Here is a 20,314-nt window from a genome sequence, read left to right on the forward strand (position 1 = left end):
AGGGATTTAGAGGTTGTATCCAGGACTACAATACAGCACAGATGGCAGCCTCTCATTCACTCTGACTCCTAAGAAGGGTGCTGGGAAAAGTTCCTCCTTCAACATCACAAGTCTCTGTCTCCCAGGAGTAGAGTCATCCTGGACTCACTTCCTTTCCCTACAGATACTCTGGTGTCACAAAGAGCTTAGTAAATGCAGAACTGGGACATAGTCACAATAAGCTGCTGTAGACTGAGCATCTGCTCTATGCCAGGTAAGTTTCCATGAACTCTAGAAAATTACTCACTACTCACACCAAACCCTTACATCAGGGGTATCAAACTCATTTTCACCAGGTCCCCATCAGCCTCGAGGTTGCCTTCAAAGGGCCAAATGTAATTTTAGAACTTTATAAATGTACCTATCCCTGAAGTGTTAAGTGAGAACTCGGCACTGCCGCCAGGTGGAAACAAGGTGCTGGGCTGAATAAAACAAGGTGGAGGGCCAATTCATCCCTTGGGCCTTGTGTTTGCCACCTGTGCCTAAGATGGAATTTTTCTCGTTTGTAAGGGAACAAAGACTTCAGAAAAGAAGCTCATTTTTTATCAAGAGAGAAATATTCAAAAACACCTGGAAACTTGTGTATATGGAAGCTGAACATCTGACCTGCTGAGGTCAGACCTGAGGTGGGTGGGAGGACTCTTGGAGGAGAAGGCCTCAAAATACGTGCACCTGACTCTGACACTGACAGCAGCCTTCAAAACCCAAAGACTTGTTCACACACCAAGATGGACTGCATCAATAACTGGGAGCTGGTTACAAATGCAGAATCTCTCGGCCACCCCAGACCTGCCTGATCAGAATCCACATTTGAACAAGGGCCCCAGGTGACTCACATGCACATTAATGTTGGAGAAGTTCTGGTTGAAAACAGTGTTTCTCAACCTCCCCATTGCTGATATATTTGCTGAGTCATTCCTTGTGTGGGGGTTGTCCTGTGCATGGTAGGATGTTGAACTGCATCCCTGGCCTTAATCCCCTAGGTGCCAGAAGCACCTTCCCAGGTATGACAATCAAAAATTTCTTCAGATATTTGCAGGTTTTCTCTGAATGCCAAATCATTTGTGATTGAGAGCCGCTGGCCTAGAGCAGGAAAACTAGAAATATCTTCTTGCATTCTCATCAAAGCACATTCCTTACTCAGTTCATTATTTGAGGTCAATCCCATAACCCTTAAGAGTCACATTTCTGCTCTGGCTGGTGTGGTTCAGTGAGCTGGGCATCGTTCCACAAACAAAAAGCTCACTGGTTCCATTTCCAGTCATGGCACATGCCTGGGCTGGGGGCCAGGTCTCCAGTAGGGGGCAGACCAGAGGCAACCATACATTGCTATTTCTCCCTCTCTTTCTGCCTCCCTTCCCCTCTCTCTAAAACATAAATAAGTAAAAAAAATATTTAAACAGTCACATTTCTGCAAATGTGGAATGAAGCTTCTAATCACATGGTTATCATAGCATGGGCTTTTACAAAATAGGTGAGATGATTTGCATAAGATTCTAAGCTCAGCCCATGGCACATTACAACATCTAAATATATCTTTTGGAATTATTAAATGTTTTAGAGATGAAGAAAAAATGACAGCTTCAAACTTATGTTAAAAGCATAAAATTCCTAATTGATTTATCAAAAGCAGTATGAAGCCCAGGATTACTGTACCCATGGTTTTATAGCAAGGGAATGCTGTTCTCTTCATAGTAGAAAAGGGAATAGAATTTTCTAGAGACATCAGAGGCTGTCCCCTCAAAATCAATGCTTTCAAGACCCAAGGAAACAGAACAAGAAAAGTTCTCAGTCTTAGATTTGGAGAAGACTTTAACTCAGGGCTGTGAAAAGTTTCAATGTTCAACTCTGGAAGGCAGGAGAGTTCATGGAGGAATAATAAAAATTGGATGCAGCTCACTTCTAAATTGGTCTCTTAAGAACTGTGAGTGAGCAAGGAAATTTCCATTCTATCCAAACAAGTTCTCCTGGGGAAAATGCATTCAGGGCTTGGAGCAACTGTGGGGAATGTGTCCAATAATTAGACACAGAGAGCAGATACAGTAAATATACAAAGCTGTATGTGTCTCTTCTGCCACAGTTCCTGAGTTTGCTCAACCTTGACCTAGTCAGTTGAGGAGGAATGATTTTTGCACTTGGAGACCTCAGCTTGGCTCAGAGACCACTGCTTTACTCCTTCCTTCTGTCTTGTCTGGAGACAGAGCTCCAGACTCCATCATCAGCCATCCACAGAGCAATTCAGACTTTCACCCAAAGACCTTCTTCTCAGAGCCTCATTCAGGTGAGTCTCTGAGCTCAGTAGGTACTGAAGGAAAGGGTGAGAGAGACTGGAAGCTGAGTACTTCCACCCGAGGTCACCTGAGAGCCTAACCAACATATCCCAGAGCTGAGGGATCACTGTGTTTGTTTGCTTGGTTAACTAATTAATTGCTAAGCACTTTATTTTATATGTTAAAAAAGAGAAGTTTGTTGAACTCAGTTATACAAGGATCATTGTTGACAATTAACTGATGAAATAAAAGTCCAGTTGGCCCTGACCAGCGTGGCTCAGTTGGTTGGGCATTGTTCTACAAAGGCAGTGTGATTCCAGTCAGGGCACTTGCCTGGTATGCAGGCTGAGTCCCCAGTAAGGGTGTGTGCGAGAGGCAACTGATGGATATTTCTCTCTCACATCGATGTTTCTCTCCCTTCCCATCTCTCTAAAATCAAAACGTAAAAAAAAATTTGAACTCTACATCAGATAACTAAATCACTTGTCTCTATGTCATTTAGTTCTTTTTCCGGAGATTTCTCCTGTTTTTTTTCATTTGTGCCTTTTCTTTTACTCCCCATTTTGGCTCCCTCTCTATGTTAGTTTCTGTATATTAAGTAGACCTCCTATGACTCCCATTTTGACAGAATGGTTGTATGTAGCAGGTGTCATGTGGAACCCCGTGATGCAGTCTCCTTGATCACCAGAGCTGGGTGCACCATCAATGTCCTCTCTATGAGTTATGTGTGCCCTCCTGTAGTAATTGATTGATTGATATTGACCCATTCATGCATGAGTTCAACCAACAAGCTGGCTGACTGTGAGGATTAATCCCAACCACAAGGCATGAGCCACTGTGCAAGTGCTGACAACATCAAGCAGAATTCCCCTCAGCAGGGTCTGGTGACTGCCGAGGTCTCCCTTTGGATATGCTGCTTGTGAAGCTAACTGAATCTTGCACTGATGTTGTTTGAAGCTGGCCACTGGGTATCTTGGTTTGGGGCCTCTTGGAGGGACTCTGGTGTGAATCAATGTCAGTGGCTGCCCATGAAATGCCCCGGGCAATGTATTTGGAGCTACAAAGTAATCCCTAATTTGTGGGTGCTTCTGCTGAGCCTGAGTGTGCACCAAGGCTGGTTTTGAACACTACCAGGTCCAGGGCATTGAGCTAAAATTCTAAGGCATCCCAAGATCTGGCTATGCCTACCAACTGCCTATCAGGCTCAGTCGCTGAAAGAGCTTCTGGTGGTGTTCGAGTTGCACAAGGTCAGTTCTCATTGACTCACGAGACAGAGACAAGTGGTATTCACCAGATAGCACAGGTTAAAACTTGGTGCCAGTGCTGGGTTCGTAGCCACTCAGCAAATGTCCAGGGTGTACCAAGTCTAGCTGCCATCCACTGGGTATTCTCACACACCTTGTGGTGGGTTGGGGTCTCAGGAAGTCATCAAAGTGAGGCCAGAAGCGTTTATCAGGTTGAATAGGTCAAGACTGGCAATGTGAAGAAATGGCTCTGCACATATGAAATGGGGTCATATGAAGGAAAAATGACCCCTGTCCTTGACCTTGACAGTGTGGAGCCATGGGGAGAACAGAAAGTGGGGATAGTGAGGTTCACAGGAAAGTGAGAAGACTGGACCCATCCCAAAGCCACACAAGTGGGTCACTGACACCCCCAAGTCTGTTTATACCTCTACACCCTGATGCAGACAGCTGAGTTCTCAGCAGGTGCAAGCTCCACAGGGTGGGGCAACAGGAAGTCATAAGGTTGGGGCTATTACTTTCACCCAGGCTGAGCCAATGGAAGTGCCTGCTCCACCCAAGAAAGATGGCATCTGCAGTGCAGGAGAGTGACTCAGGCCAGGGGCTCCAGGTGCCATCCCCTATGCTCTCTCCCTAGAGCACCAAACCCGTCTCTTTTCATTTGACTTTCATCTTCTCCTCCCTTCCTTTGCCAGAGCCCCAGGTGAGTGGCTGCAAATGAGATTTTGTATGTTGAGAGTTTAAAGAGGGCACCTGGGCCTCTAGCAGACTCCCATCTCTCCCTGGCAGACAGAATCCCCACAGATTTCCATAGGCAGGCTTTATGTGGGCATCTCTTCCCAGCTCTGGTGCACTAAGCTGGGGACCCCAGCTTTGGGTTGGGACCCCACCCTTCTCAGGGGGAACTTTTGCAGCTGAGATATCCCTCTGGAATCTCAGCCATGGCCCATGGGAGTGGGGACAGTCCTTTTCGTGTCTTTGCCCTATTACCTGTCTCAATGTGGCTTCCTCTATGAATCCTTAGTATAAGACTCCTATTAAGTTAGCCTTCAATTGGGTATTCAGTCAGACTGCTCTCTTTTAGTTGTAATTCCAGTTTGTTCCTGGGAGGAGGTGAGGATAGTTTCCACCTACTCTGCTACCATCCTCTGAATTCACTATCTTTAATCTGGGTATATTTTCCCTGTATTATTTTTATATCCCATTTAAAATTCCATTTTCTAAGAATTGGTTTCTATATAAAAACACAACTTTGTGAAAACACAGAAGTGAACAAAGCAGATGAGGTTTCTTCTCATTTGATCTTGTATTAAATGAGGAGCAAGTGTGTGTATGACACAAGGCCCTTGGAGGTACAGCATGTGAACAAAGGGGACAGATTACCTGGCCTGAGGAAGACTGTACAGTGAATGGTCTGAGGACCTTGGGTCTTTGCATGTTGCACAAGGAAAGAAACCAGAAGAGGAGTGTGCCCATTGAATGTGTCAAAAAAGAGATCAAATCCCAAAGCCCAAGAATAACAAAGAAAAAATGTCCTAAAGACCTGCCTCATCTACTGTTGGGCCATAGAAAATCAAGGGTGACTGAATAAACAGGTCATAGATGTAGGAATGACAATTGGGTCAAGAGCTGAGGGGAAGCTCTGATGAGGGGGTAGAGTGGGAAAAGGGTCAGATTTTTTTAATGGTTGTTTAAATACACAACAGAACATGGCCATCACAATAGAGAGCCCAAGGTTCTTTTGTACATGGGAGGGATAAAGACAGGAATTGCTGGGAATCATTCCTACAGTGTACCAGGCAACGATCTGGCTAACTTAGGCTGTAGCCACTCCAAACTGAGTCAGTATGGCCAGGGCTGAGAAAGACATGCAAATAACATAACAATGGTCATAGAGCATGTGTGCGTGTATGTGACTTGTGCATGTGACAGTCCTCAAAACAGGGGTAGGAGGGAGCATATATGGCTAGGTAACTCTTACAAAGAGGGTCGAGAAATCAGTCAAGAGGAGGCACTGAGGAGGGTATCTGTCTCCTTCACGGGACACATTTGCAACAAGATTAATCAAGGGCAAGAGGAGTGTGGACAAGGAAGTCCCTGTGTCTGAGGTTTTAGCAGCAGCAGAAGCAGCAAGGCCACATCACTCCAATGTGTCTGACACCTTCTCTCCTCCTCTTTCTCATGCTTATTTACTGCCAACACCAGCTCCCTTCCTCAGGCTGAACATTAAAACAAATGCACAGACCAATCACTCTGCTGGGCATACACATTCCCATGTAACCTTGAATCTCCTTGCTCTCTTACTGGAGTTCTTGTGCTAATGCCATTTTGTTTGAGGTCTTGCATAAATAGCCACAAAAAATTAAATATCCAATTTATTTATTTATAACTGCTTTTCTTTCATCATACCACCTATCACCATCCAAAATCTTATATATTTTTATTATTTGCCTCTATGTTCTTTCTCCATCACTGCCTTGTAGCAATTTTCGTTCTTCAGCACACAATACACACAGCCTAGACAGTGCAGAAAACATGGTCAGTGCTCAATGTGCATTCCTAAAATATGAGGGGAGACCCAAAAATGTGGAATTATCTTTTTTAGGGTAGGCACCTTGTAGTGCAGGCTTCCCTGGATAAGTAAGTGTTCTAGGAACCCACGTGTATCAATGAATCTGCTGGTGTGAGAGTCTCTATGTGGCTTCTGTGAATCATTTTTGAAGACTCTTCCAATGTATTTGACGAGTGCACCTGCCCACACCACACTGAGTGTTCAGCAGTTTTTGACCAAAAACATCACAACCGCCCTACCCCACACTCCCTATTCATCAAATATCAGCCCGCATGATTTTATTTTGCTTCCCCAGATGAAAAAGGCCCTCCAAGGGAAATGTTTTGGCAATCTGAAAGAAGTCAACAAAAAATAGCAGAAGCACTAAAAGGCATCAGACTGCATGAGCTCAAACATTGTTTTGAACAATGGGAAAACATCTTGATAGGTGTATTGAACCTAATGGAGGGCACTTTGAAGGTGACTGAAATTTAAATATGTAAAAATAAATGCACAATATTTTATAAATAAACCTATGGTTTTAGTGAGTCCCACTTCAAACATGAAAAACTTCGCATTAAAACTGTAGGATACACCCTGGCTGATGTAGCTCATGGACTGAGCATGGGCTGTGAACCAAAGGGTTGCTGGTTCCATTGCCAGTCAGGGCACATGCCTGGGTTGCAGGCCAGGTCCCCAGTGGGGGCGTACAAGAGGTAACCACACATTGATGTTTCTCTCCCTCTTTCTCCCTCCTTTCCCCTCTCTCTAAAAATAAATAAATAAAATCATTTTAAAAAACCCTGTAGAATATGTGATGCCTTAGGGGAAAAGATGATCAGTATAAAAGTTTCATATCACAGTTATCATGGGGGACTTCCCAAAAGGGGGTCATACCTATAGACAATATGTTAACATTAATTTTTGAGTGACAATATAAATTGTAGCATTTCAACTTGTCGTTAATTAGTCATATTGTTTTCCTCTTTCCTGGTAGTCACCTCCACTGCATGGAACCAGGCAATGGTACACAAATTTCAGAATTTCTTCTCCTGGGACTATCAGAGGCACCAGAACTGCAGCCCTTCCTATTTGGACTGTTCCTCTCCATGTACCTGATCACTGTGTTGGGAAACCTGCTCATCATCCTGGCCATCAGCTCAGACTCCCACCTCCACACACCCATGTACTTCTTCCTCTCCAACCTGTCCTTGGTAGACATTGGTTTCATCTCCACCACCATCCCAAAGATGCTGGTGAACATCCAGACACAGAGCAAAGCCATCACGTATGCAGGCTGCATCACCCAGATGTATTTTTTCATACTCTTTATGGGGTCGGATAACTTCCTCCTGACTGTGATGGCCTATGACCGGTATGTGGCCATCTGTCACCCCCTGCACTACACGGTCATCATGAACCCCCGGCTCTGTGGACTGCTGGTCCTGGTGTCCTATATCACAAGTTCCCTGTATTCCTTGTTGCAGACCTTAATGGTATTACAACTGTCCTTCTGTGCGGACTTGGAAATCCCTCACTTTTTCTGTGAATTCAATCAGATGGTCCAACTTGCCAGTTCTGACACCTTTGCTGCAAACATCGTGATGTATTTTGGAGTTGGGGTGCTGGGTGGTGGCCCCTTTGTTGGGATCCTTTACTCTTACTCTAAGATAGTGTCCTCCATACGAGCAATCCCATCAGCTCAGGGGAAGTATAAAGCATTTTCCACCTGTGCATCTCACCTCTCAGTTGTCTCCTTATTTTATGGTACAAGCCTAGGTGTGTATCTCAGCTCTGCTGGTACCCACAGTTCACAGTCCAGTGCAACAGCCTCAGTGATGTACACTGTGGTCACACCCATGCTGAACCCCTTCATCTACAGTCTCAGGAACAGAGACATAATGTGGGCTCTGAGAAGATTAGTTGGGATGGCAGCTATAAAAGGACCAATTATCCTTGGGCTAAAGAAATGCCCATGATTGCAGGGCTCAAAGCCTCAGAGCCAGATGTTGTGACTCTTCAATTGGGTTCTGGTTTTAAAAGTTGCTCCTTGAACAAGGGGAAGGGAAGGAGAGAGGGAGAGAAATATCAATGTATGGTTGCCTCTCCTGTCCTCCCCCCGCTACGCCAGCCAGGTAAAAGTTGCTCCTTTTATTTATTTGCTGGAATTCCTATATGTTTGTTTCAACTACTCCACACAGTTTAAGTGACCACTTAACCTGAGCTTTCTGCTCTGTCATACAGAGCAGATTCTCCCTGTGCTTTGTCTCCCTGTGCTCATACACAGCTTCTCCCTGTGCTTTGTTTCTACTTTTACAGTTTTCCAGCCTTAATCAGAAACACCTAAAATCCCAGTTTATTTCACAGGCAACAGGGATTTAAGAATAACTTCTTCTCCAATGATGTACAACAATGCATGTAACTTGTTCTTGTTTTATAGTCACAAGTGGTATTACTCAAGTGGACAAAACTGCACTTGGCTACATACATCATTTACAAAACTTCATTCCAGGAAATCTACAACCACTGTTTGCACTTTTGTGTCCCTCTTTCTTTGTACATCGCTACCTTAACTGCTCTTCCTGAGGATGCAGACTTGAGCACTGTTTTGTTTAAGTCTCAGCCTATTGACAGTGGTGCTATAGGCTAGGAAGGCCTGGGGCACTGGCTGGGTCCTACTGCTCATTATTCAGACTACAGTAGTGGCTGGACTGGCCCTTAGGGTCCTGATAATAATTGCTACAACCATCAGAAAACTAGGAAAACACAAGGGTCATTACTCACACAGCTCTCAGGGACCACACAGTAAGTCATGGGGAGAAAGAGATAGAATGGACTGGAGCTCTGCCTTTGCCACAGCTGTGGCAGTAGAGGAAGAACCATGCAGCTTTGGCAGAGTGGGGACCCCGTGGCTTTGGGGTGCTCCCTTTTTCCATGTGGCTTAGGAAACAGGAGAGACTTTGCCTGGAAGAAAAGGGGTGAAAGGTCTCTTGCTGGTGGGCAAGGAGAAGGTGCCACATGGCTTTGGATTAACTGGAGATTGTGGCAGCGACACAGCTGATGGTGCCAGGAGCCCAAATCACTGACTTCAACTTCTTTTCCTGCGATATGGTGCCCCAGACTAGGGCAGAGGCAGAAGGAAGGACTGTGTGTGTCTGTGGGTAATCTAAAGGACTTTAATATTTTAATGAAGACATAAAGTCACTACCCTAAGTCTGTATAGCTTTTAAATAAATAATTCCTTTCCTTTTCACAAATCTCTGGCATTGACAGTGGTCTTTTTTCTGGCGGTGGGCATAGCAAACCTAGTGGGGGGGACCCTTGGAGAAAAAGGGGAGGTCCTTCTCAGTAATAGTGTATTGTACACACACCCCCAGTCTTTTCTGTAACAGGAATATGGTGATTACATTAGTCCCACAGCACATTTATTGTCCAACTTTTTATCTAAAAGTCAACTGATCAGCAAAAGTAGCCCATCTACTACTTTAATGACCCCCCCACCCTTGGTATAAAAATATGTTTAAAAGTTCTGGGGATTAGGATGCAGACCTCTTTTGGAGGATCCTACTTATCCACTATAGGGGTTTTTTTTAATACATTATTTGGTATCATTTTAAGGTCTTTATCTTCAAAATGGACAGACTGTTTTTCAGAAGCTTGTTATTCAATGTTGTTTAAGGGCCTTTATACCAAAGAGCCAAAGTCAGAATGTATAACAGCTTCTGGAGTAAGTGAATACACTATTCACTCAAATTACATGCAGATGAAATGTTGGTTCAGAAGGCCTAAAACAGCCTATACTAGACTCTGAGCCGCAGCCTTGGTGGTCAAAGAGTGGTCCTCAGGACAGGACCTGCAGCATCAACACCACCTGGGACATTGTTTGATTTTCAGAATCTCTGGCTCACCAGGATCTGCAAAAGAACTAGAATCCTGGGTGATTCATATGCACGCTGAAGTTGGAGAAGTGCTGGTGTAGGTTAGGCTTTCTCACCTTCTCATGTTGACAGTGGAGGAAGGAAAACCATTTCTGATGGGAATTACAGGTATTTAGCAGCCTCCCTCCAGACATTGCCAAACATCCCCAGGGGCAAAATCGCCTCAGGCTGAGAATCACTGGCCCAGGGTTTGAAAACTGGAAGCAACCTGACAAATTCCAATCAAGGCCCCTCTGTGGCCCTGGCCTGCACCGCAATGGTTGCAGTGTAGTCCCAATGTTCCAAAGTTGCAGGTTTAATTTCAATGCAGAGCACATGCAAGAAAATCCAATGGATGCATGAATAAGTGAAATAACAAATCCATGTTCAATCTCTCTCTCTCTCCCTCTCAAACTTTATTTGAGAGAGAGAGAGAGAATCTCACATAAACAATTTTTTTTCAAAAAGAAGTATGGGTGGTGGGAGGGGTGGAGGTGGAAAGGAATATAAGGGGGATAAATGGTTGCAAAAATACAATAAAAATAATATTTTTAAGTTTGTAAAATCTACAACAAAAAAGAGGACAAAAAATAAGGAGCCCATCTCTTACTCTGTCCATCCCTTAATCAGTTGGTAGATGACTAAACCCCTTCTGACCTATTCTGCAAAGGGGAATAGACTTCATAACAATACTACCTCGTGTAATGGACCTTTCAAACATTTTAATCAGGTTGTGCTTATAAGATGCCTAGCTCATCCCTGTCTGGTGTGGCTCAGGTGACTGAGCGTCAGCCTGTGTCCCCAGGGTTGTTGGTTCCATTCCTAGACTAGGATACATGCCTGGGTTGCAGGCCACATCCCCAGTAGGGGGCACACAAGAGGCAACAACACATTGATGTTTTTTTTCTTCTCTCCTTCCCTTCCCCTCTCTCTAAAAATTAATGAAATCTTTAAAATAAAAAAAGATGCTAAGCTCAGGTTATGTGGATTGAGACTATCTGAGTCTATCTCTCATAATTAACATATTTCATAATGAGGCACTAAATGACAGCTCTTAAGCTATGAAAGAAGTCAAAATCCCTATTATTTTCACAAATGTGTCAGGAAGGAAAAGAGTGTGGTGCCCAGGACTGTATGTCAAAGGAAATCAGCTCCCCACTCATTGAAGAGGGGATAGCAATGCTCTGGAGAAGGGTCAATGGGACCTGGTCCTGAGAGATTTCTTCATCTCAAATGTTGGAGAAAATGTTAACTCAGAGTTGGGATAAGGTGGAGGAAGTCAGACCTCTGGAAAACAAGAAGATCAAGGACAAGGAGAAATAACAACTGACTTCACTTCTTCTACTCTGGTCACTTGGGATCAGAAAATCATCAGGAAAAGTTTCCTTTGTGAATTCCAAAGGCTCAGGGAGAAATCAGGTACTTAGAGGTGGAATACCATGAGGGAAATGTGCCTGATGAGCAGTTATAGAGAGACTATAAATATCTCCCTGTGCAACCTCTCAGCTCCTACCTTGCTAGGCAGAATGTTTCTTGTTAATTCCCAAATCTGGCTCAGGGACTGATGCTTGAGTCCCTCCTGCTGTCTTGTGTGAGACAGAGCTTCAGTCTCCATTACCCACCATCCAGGGACCAATTCTGACTGGCACACAGAGACCTTCCTTTCAGAAAACCCATCCAGAGGAGTCTGAGAGCCTGGTACGTACATTAGGAAAGGGTCAGAGAGGATGGAACCTGAGAACTATTACCTGAGTCACTGCGACCCTAATCAGCCCAGCCCCAAGACCAGATATCTCTGTTTGTATTCTTGGTTAAGGAACTAATTTATAGTTAATTTACTTAACATGTTAATAAGGACGCATCTGTTTGAGTCTGAGCACCTGGGCCATAGCTGACAGGTGATGGGCCTGGGAGTCCAGTGGGAAGATGCTGCACAATGAGTGAGATGCAGAAAATGACTGTAGGAAAGTGAAAACACTTCTCAGAGAGTTTTGCTGTTTTCAGAGATGAAATAGAGCCTTAGATGTGGAGAGCAGTTCAGTGAAGTGAAAGCGTTTGTACTAAATTTCTAAGATAGCGTGTATTTCAGCCTGCTTTCTATTCATTGAAAAGATCCAACCAGTGAGGCAGACAGCACCTTGCAGCAGCAGTCAGTGAGACAGACATTGCAGTATCTTCTCTCATACTGAATATTCACATGAAAAAGTTATTTAACAAATCTAAAGTGGAATAACACATATTAAATTCAATTACTACCTTGTCATATGGAAAATGTCCATATATACTGACACCTAGTTCTGGAATTATTGAATGAATAATAACTGCATCTGCTATGTGCCAGAACACTCAAGGAACAGTATATATTAGATTCTTGTATGTCTTGCCCTGGCTGGTGAACATTGGCCTGTGAACCAAAATGTCACCGGTTTGGTTCCGTGTCAGGGCACATGCCTGAGTTGAGGACCAGGCCCCCATTTGGGGACAAACAAGAGGCAACCAATTGATGTTTCTCTCCCTCTACTTCTCCCTCCCTTCTATATCTGAAAATAATTTAATGAAATCTTTTTTAAAAAATAAATAAATAAATTCTTTTTGTCTAAGTCTTCAACGATTTAACTGTAAGTCATGTTCATATCATTAAATTATTGCTATTTTATGTCTTATTTCATTCAATTTTGCTTACACTTTAACCTGGTCTCATTTTATCTTCATTCTTCATATTCTTAGTTTGGTTCTTGTATGAGTTCACATCTATTCACATACCTTTGTGAAAAACCCAAAATGAACAAAGTAGATGAGGTTCCTGCTCTTTGGATCAATCAGTACAACTGCAAGGACAGAGAAAAAATGAAATGAATGTGTGTTGAAATAATGTCCTTAGGCAGAATCATACAAAGAAGGCTCTTTCATCTAAATAGATAGAGTTGTGACGGTGTTGGCAGGGTTTACAAAGCATGGTCTGGGGAGATTTTGCATGTTGGATGAAGACCAGAACCAGGACCAGAGTGTACCAGCTGAGTTTGTCACAAAAGAAATCAAAACCCACAACCCAAGAAGTCATAGAAAAGATGCCACATGAGAATAGGATAAAAGGACGTAACCTCATCCCCTATCGGACCATATACAAATGAACTGGTCTAATAATTATGAATAGGTACAGAGAAAACAAGGCTTCCTCTGCTTGATTTAAAAATGACCAATTTTGTTATACTTTACACGTTTTCTTTTGTGAAGTGTTGGTTCATCCCTTTGTTCTGGGTGTGCAGTATGGAAAGATAACCATCATGGTGTCACCTCTTTTGTCTTGTAGACAAGTTTGTTTGTGTTCTGTTATTATTTTTTCTCTTGTCAGGGGAATGTGTTCAGAGTTCAAGTGCAGCCAATACCAAGGAAGACTTTGCTTCCTCAAACCTGAGCTTATTATATCATTGTTTCCTCAACCATTTCAATTCATTCCTTTCTCTTTCTCTCTTTTCTTCCTCACTCTCTTTCTCCCAGATTTTTATAAAATTACAACTATTATTTATTTTTATTCATTATTGAAGTACAGTTATGCTACCCTAATTTCAGGTGTACAACATAGTGATTTGACATTTATACACCTTACAATGTGATCACCACCACGAGTCTCATAACCACCTGTCACCAAGCAAAGTTATTACGATATTACTGACTGCATTACCCATGCTATCATACTACACTACATGTCCATGACATTTATGCTATAATCGAAAGTTTGTACCTCTTATTCCACTTCACCTTTTTCACCCATTTCCTCACCATCTCCTCTCTGGCAATCCTCTGTTTGTCCTGGGTATCCATCAGTTTGTGTTTGTTTTGCTTTGGTTGTTCATTTGGTTTGTTCTGATTTGTTTTTAGATTCTACATGTAAGAGGAATCATATGGTGTTTGGCTATCTCTGTCTGACTTCACTTAGCATAATGCCCTCTAGGCCCATCCATGTTGCTGCAAATGGAAAAATGTCGTATTTTTTATTGTCTCTGTTTCTATGTTGTGAGTATGTGAAACACAGAGATATTCTCGTATTATTATTATTTATTAATTATTGTATTATTTTCCATATAAACAATGCGTACCTATTTTGCTCCACCCTGTATGTATGTCATTCATTATATATATTCATGTATATGTCACTCATTATCCATTCATCTGTTGATGGGCACCCAGCAATTCTACTTCTGAGTACTTATCTGAGGAAAACAAAAATGCTAATTCAAAAAGATATGGGCATCCCTATGTTCACTGCACATTATTTACAATAGTCAAGATATGAACAGATTTTTTAATGTTTGTTTAACTACAGAGCAGAACATGGCCATCCCAATATGGAGTCCAGGTTTTTTTATTTGCTGGAAGTATAGGACAGGAATTGCTGGGAACCATTTCTATGATGTGCAGGGGAATGATCTGGCCACCTTCGTTGTAGCCATTCCCAGCTGAATCAGTTTGGCTGAGGCTGAGAAAGACATGCAAATAACACAACAATGGTCATAGGTGTGTGTGTGTGTGTGTGTGTGTGTGTGTGTGTGTGTGTGTGTGTGTATGTGTGTGTGTGTGTGTGACTTGAGCATGTGACAGTTCACCAAACAGGGGGACTAGGAATCACATACTCCAAAGTAACTTACAAACAGGGGCCAAACTCAATCAATGGGAAGCACTGAGAAGGGGATCTGTCTCCTTCATGGGACACATTTGCAACCAGATTAATCAAGGGCAAGAGGAATGTGGACAAGGAAGCCTATGTCTGAGGTTTCAGCAGCAGCAGCAGCAGCAGCAAGGCCACATCACTCCAATGTGTCTGACACCTTCTCTCCCCCTCTTCCTCATGCTCATTCACTGCCAACACCAGCTCCCTTTCTCAGGCTGAACATTAAAACAAACACCGTCCTCAGTGCCAATTCTTTTGCTAAGCACCCACTTTCCCACATAACCTTGAATAATCCTCTTTCCTTTCTTACTTGAGTTCTCTGCACTAATGCCATCTTATTTGCAGGTCTTGCCTAAACACCCATGAACACACTCTTCATTTCTTTATACCTGCTTTCCTTTTCTTCTATACCATCGTCACCATCTGAAACGTTATAGATTTTTATTATTTGCTTCTACCCTTTCCTCCATCATTGCCTTATAGAAAATTTTGTTCTTGGGCACACTATAATCATGGCCTGGACAATGTGGGAAATATGGTCTGCATTCAATTCACATTTATGAAACACATGAAGAACTTCTCATTAAAACTGTAGAATACATGATGCCTTATGGGGAAAAATGATCAATATAAAATTTTTGTATGACAGGTGGCACCATGGATTTCCTGAAAGGGGACCGTATTTATACACAATATATTAAAATTATTTTTGGCTGACAATATTAATTGTAGCATTTCCAACTTTTGGGAATTATTCATATTATTTTCCTCTTTCCTAGTAGTCACCTCCACTACATGGAACCAGGCAATGGTACACAAATTTCAGACTTTCTTCTCCTGGGACTATCAGAGGCACCAGAACTGCAGCCCTTCCTATTTGGGCTCTTCCTCTCCATGTACCTGATCACTGTGTTGGGAAACCTGCTCATCATTCTGGCTGTCAGCTCAGACTCCCACCTCCACACACCCATGTACTTCTTCCTTTCCAACCTGTCCTTGGTAGAAATCTGTTTCACCTCCACCACCATCCCAAAGATGCTGCTGAACATCCAGACACAGAGCAAACACATCAGCTATGAAGGCTGCATCACACAGATTTATTTTCTTGTACTCTTTGCAGTGTTGGACATACTTCTCCTGACCGTGATGGCCTATGACCGATTTGTGGCCATCTGTCACCCCCTGCAGTACATGGTCATCATGAACCCCCAGTTCTGTGGACTGCTGGTTCTGGTGTCCTGGATCATGAGTACCCTGGATTCCTTGTTACAGAGTTTAATGGCATTGAGGCTGTCCTTCTTCACAGTCTTGGAAATCCCCCACTTTTTCTGTGAGCTCAATCAGATGATCCAACTTGCCTATTCTGACACCTTTCTTAATAACATAGTGATGTATTTGTCAGCTCTCCTGCTGGGTGGTGGTCCTTTTGTTGGGATTCTTTACTCTTACTCTAAGATCATATCCTCCATACATACAATCCCATCAACTCAGGGGAAGTATAAAGCATTTTCCACCTGTGCATCTCACCTCTCAGTTGTCTCCTTATTTTATGGTACAGTCCTAGGTGTGTATCTCAGCTCTGCCAGTACCCACAGCTCACAGTCAAGTGCAACAGCCTCAGTGATGTACACTGTGGTCACACCCATGCTGAACCCCTTCATCTACAGTCTCAGGAACAAAGACATCAAACAAGCTCTGACAGCATTTTTTGTGAAGGAAATGACCAACAGGCAAACCATCCTAAGACTGAAGTAGTGCCCGTGATTGTTGAGGTCTAAAGCTCAGAGTCAGCTGTTGTGGTTACTTTCAGACTAAGGAAATAGAACCTTCTCTTTCTATTTATTTCCTGAAATTTCCATTTCTTTGACCTTAACTTCTCTAGTCAATTTCAGAAGCTCACTTTATTAAGCTTTCTTCTCTCTTACATCCCACAGCTTTTCCTTTTGTAGTTTTCCTACTTTCCCAAATTCATTTCCATCATGGGTTAGAAGTATTTGGAAAATCCCATATACCTAATGAGACAACATGGTTTTTTAAATAATTTTTCTCAGATGACATATATCATATGAAATAAAATTTTTTACTAAAAGTATCATCCTGAATCATACTATTTCTATAGAGGAAAGTACACTTAATTACCAAGGAATTTATATAATTTTATAAGTGAGGAAATCTGAAACCACTGTTTTTTACTTTTATGACTTTCCTTTATATATATCTTTATGTCTTAACTGCTCTTCTTGACAAGGCAGACTCTAACACACCAGTGTGTTTAATAGGCTGTCCCTGAATTTTATTCTCCTCATTACAATCCTGTTCCCCTTCAGCTCAGTGTTCACAGTCCCTTCTAAGCCCTTTACAAAACAGTTATCAAATACATGTCTCCCACAGGTCTTCAGTAAAAGACAGATTTTGATAAAATTGACCTAATATGACCTTTGAACCACAGGTGACCTCCAATACAGTGAAGCCTAATTTGTAATTACTGTGCAAAATATTTTTCCTCATGATGTACATCTAGGAGCACAAAACATTGGCCTCCATGAGGCTCAGGACTCCATCCATCCTTTCTGATCAAAGAGTGACTGAAGTGAGAGCTCAGGGTCCTGTCAGTCATGTGGACCAGAACCAGCAGTTTTCCTACATAAACATGCATGTCCTTTAAATTTCTCCCAATTTCAGGAAAATGAACCTCCAATGAGAGATCTTAAATATAGTTATCTGTCTTAGAAACAGAGAAAAGACTGACAGCTGCCAGAGGGGAGCTGGTTGGAGCGCTGGCTGAAAAAACTGAAGGGACTAAGCAGTACAAACTGGTAGTTACAAAATAGTCACAGGGCTGTGAAGCACAGCATAGGGAATATAGTCAGTAATATTGTAATAACTTAGTTACTAAGTATGGTGCCAGGTGGATACTGAAAATATTGGGGGGGGTCCTTTTGTAAATTATTGTCTAACCACTAAACTGTACACACGAAACTAATATAACATTGAATGTTAACTGTTATTGAAAAATAAAATTTTAAAAAGGAAGTGCACTAATCATATGTTAGAACACTTAAAAGAGCCATGGATGGTGTGGCTCAGTGGACTGAGCACTGGCCTGCAAACCAAAGGGTCATGGGTTCAATTCCCAGTCAGGGCACATGCCTGGGTTGCAAGCCAGGTCTCCAGTAGGGGACAGAAGAGAGGCAACCACACATTGCTGTTTCTCTCTCTTTCTTTCTCACTCCCATCCCCTCTGTCTAAAACAAAATTAATAAAATCTTAAAAAAAAAACACTTAAAAGAGAAATTAAAAATTAATACTACTTTCAGCATTTAAAAAATAAATTGCTCCAGAGCATTAAAAATGAAGTAAATAAATACATACAAGTTGTCTGAAACGAGCTGAAATGACAGAGTAACCAGGAATGCTGTCTTCAAATAGGAGAACAAATGCCACAATTTTCTTCTTATACTTAGTGTTAATAAATCATCTCTTATACATATTTCTAACTTCTTTTTGTGTCTATTATTCCTTATTGTTCCTTTTGGTTTTCTGTGACTAGAGCTATTTCTAAACCTTGCATCATCTTCAGTCGTTATATCCACATTTGACTAAAGCTCACCTTTCCTTCCATAAGCGTCCCATTTAAATCCATCTACCTTTTTTCTTAGGAGAGAGCATGAACACAGTCCCCCACTACCACAAATCACACAGTCCAGTTTCCCACATTTGGGGAAATCCCAGGAGTCAGCACACCCAGAGTGCAATGGGTGAGCCTCACCCTGGGAAAACCACCTTCACGACATGGTATCTCTCCTGCCAGGAAAGTATAAAATCCATCTCTCTTAACATGAGTAATTATAACTGAGAAACTGCTTCCTCTGCATTTTTAAAAACCCCTCTATTATTTTTTTCATTTCCAAGTTCTTGGAAATCTACTGGATCAGTGACCCATGTTAATATCTTTAAAATATTACTTTGTGTCTTTCAATAAGTTAATTTTAGATTCTCACTCAATTTTGTTCATAAAATCATTTTGAAACCTATTTTTACCCTGATTTTACTCATACTAATGATCTGTATACCATAAGTGGCTAGTTTTTTTCAAAACTTCTCTTCCTATGTTATTTTCACATACACACTCATGTACTTTTGTACAGATGCATGAACAGCATCCTGTCCATCAGAAATGCTCTTTACATGATGCACAGTCTTTTTTTTCTATGTGTACAATCTTCTTACTTACTCAGCAATACCTATGGTCTTCCCTCCAATCAACTAGAGCAATGCTCATTCATTATCACCATGTCTGTGTAATATTCCACAGTTTAGCTGGGCTATTCACACTTGAAAGCCAAATGCATACTTTCTCAATACATTGCTATTATAACAATATATGAAAATATTTTGAGATTGTTACGTTAAAACTATGGTTCTCCACCAGAGATAATAATGTTCCCCCAGGGGAAACTGAGCAATGTTTGGAGACATTTTTGGCTGTCACATGGGAGGTGTCAGTAAAGTCCAGGGATGCTCTGAACATCCTGCAATGGCTGGGAGAGACCACCCCTCAGACAAAGACTTGGCCCAGGATCAGTCCTGCAGAGACTGAGAAGCCCTGCACTAGGGACACAGGTCCTTGTAGTGTGTGTAGCTGCCTTCAGACTGTTCTCTCAATGCTGTAACACTTCACAGTTCTGCCAGGAAAAAAACAGAGCACCCCTTTGCTACCTGTTTAAAAGTCCAGCCCCAGCTCTTTAAGTTTCCTCCAGGCTGATGGATGTGAAAGAGATGTTTTTGTTGTTTGCTAAACTATTACTTATTTTGATCCATAACTCATATATTTTTTAAAAATTTTTTATTTATCTTTAGAGGGGAAGGAGAGAGGGAGAGAAACATCAATGTATGGTTGCCTCTAGTGCGTCCCCTGCTAGAAACTGGCCTGCAAGGAACTGGCCTGAAACCCAGGCATGTGCCCAAACTGGGAAGTGAACCACAATCTTCTGGTTTGCAGACCTGTGTTAAATTCACTGACCTACACCAGCTAGGGCTCATAATTCATATATTTGATGGCCATTTTGAATATTAGTATTATATGCTCATATACACCTATTATTCAACCTTTATCAGCCTTACTTTTTAAAAAACATTTATTTATTTTAATTGTTGTCCAAGTACAGTTTTCTCTCTTTTACTTCCATCTCAAGCCCACCACTTCAGTGCTCCGCACCTCCCTCCCATTTCCACACCCCCTACTTTTTGTCCATGTGTCCTTTATGCTTGTTCCTGTGAATCTTTCCTCTTTTCCCCTGAAATTCCCTCCCCTCTCCCTTCTGGTCACTGTCAGCCTGTTCTTTATTTCAGTGTCTTTGGTTATATTTTGCTTACTTGTTTGTTTTGTGGTTTAAGTTCCTGTTAAAGGTGAGATCATATGGTATTTTTCTTTCACTGCCTGCCTTATTTCACTCAGCATAATGCTTTCCAGTTCCATCCATGCTGTTGCAAAGTGTAGGAGCTCCTTCTTTCTTTCTGCAATCCCACCAACAGTGAACTAGTATTGCCTTTTCTCCACAACCTCTCCAACACTTGTTGTTTGTTGCTTTGTTTATGATGGCCATTCTGACCAGAGTAAAGTG

At 42.1% G+C, this 20,314-nt stretch overlaps 1 protein-coding gene, 1 non-coding gene and 1 pseudogene across 2 annotated transcripts; 2 read left to right on the forward strand and 1 right to left on the reverse strand.

Moving 5' to 3' along the window:
- Positions 1 to 7,108: 7,108 nt before the first annotated feature.
- On the forward strand, positions 7,109 to 8,083 carry LOC119045857 (olfactory receptor 7A17-like). Its single transcript, XM_037140712.2, has one exon. It carries the CDS (start codon positions 7,115 to 7,117, stop codon positions 8,081 to 8,083), a length of 969 nt encoding a protein of 322 aa, XP_036996607.2. The 5' UTR covers positions 7,109 to 7,114.
- A 3,502-nt stretch (positions 8,084 to 11,585) lies between these two features.
- On the forward strand, positions 11,586 to 16,445 carry LOC119051840 (putative olfactory receptor 7A2; annotated as a pseudogene).
- A 1,901-nt stretch (positions 16,446 to 18,346) lies between these two features.
- LOC119051842 (U1 spliceosomal RNA) lies at positions 18,347 to 18,509 on the reverse strand. The gene has a single exon (XR_005083002.2). It is a non-coding gene; the product is annotated as a U1 spliceosomal RNA (small nuclear RNA).
- Between the last annotated feature and the right edge of the window lie 1,805 nt (positions 18,510 to 20,314).

This window comes from Artibeus jamaicensis, unplaced genomic scaffold (genome assembly GCF_021234435.1).
Source record: "Artibeus jamaicensis isolate MK-2021 breed Jamaican fruit bat unplaced genomic scaffold, CSHL_Jam_final contig_1871, whole genome shotgun sequence".
NCBI classification, from domain to species: domain Eukaryota; kingdom Metazoa; phylum Chordata; class Mammalia; order Chiroptera; family Phyllostomidae; genus Artibeus; species Artibeus jamaicensis.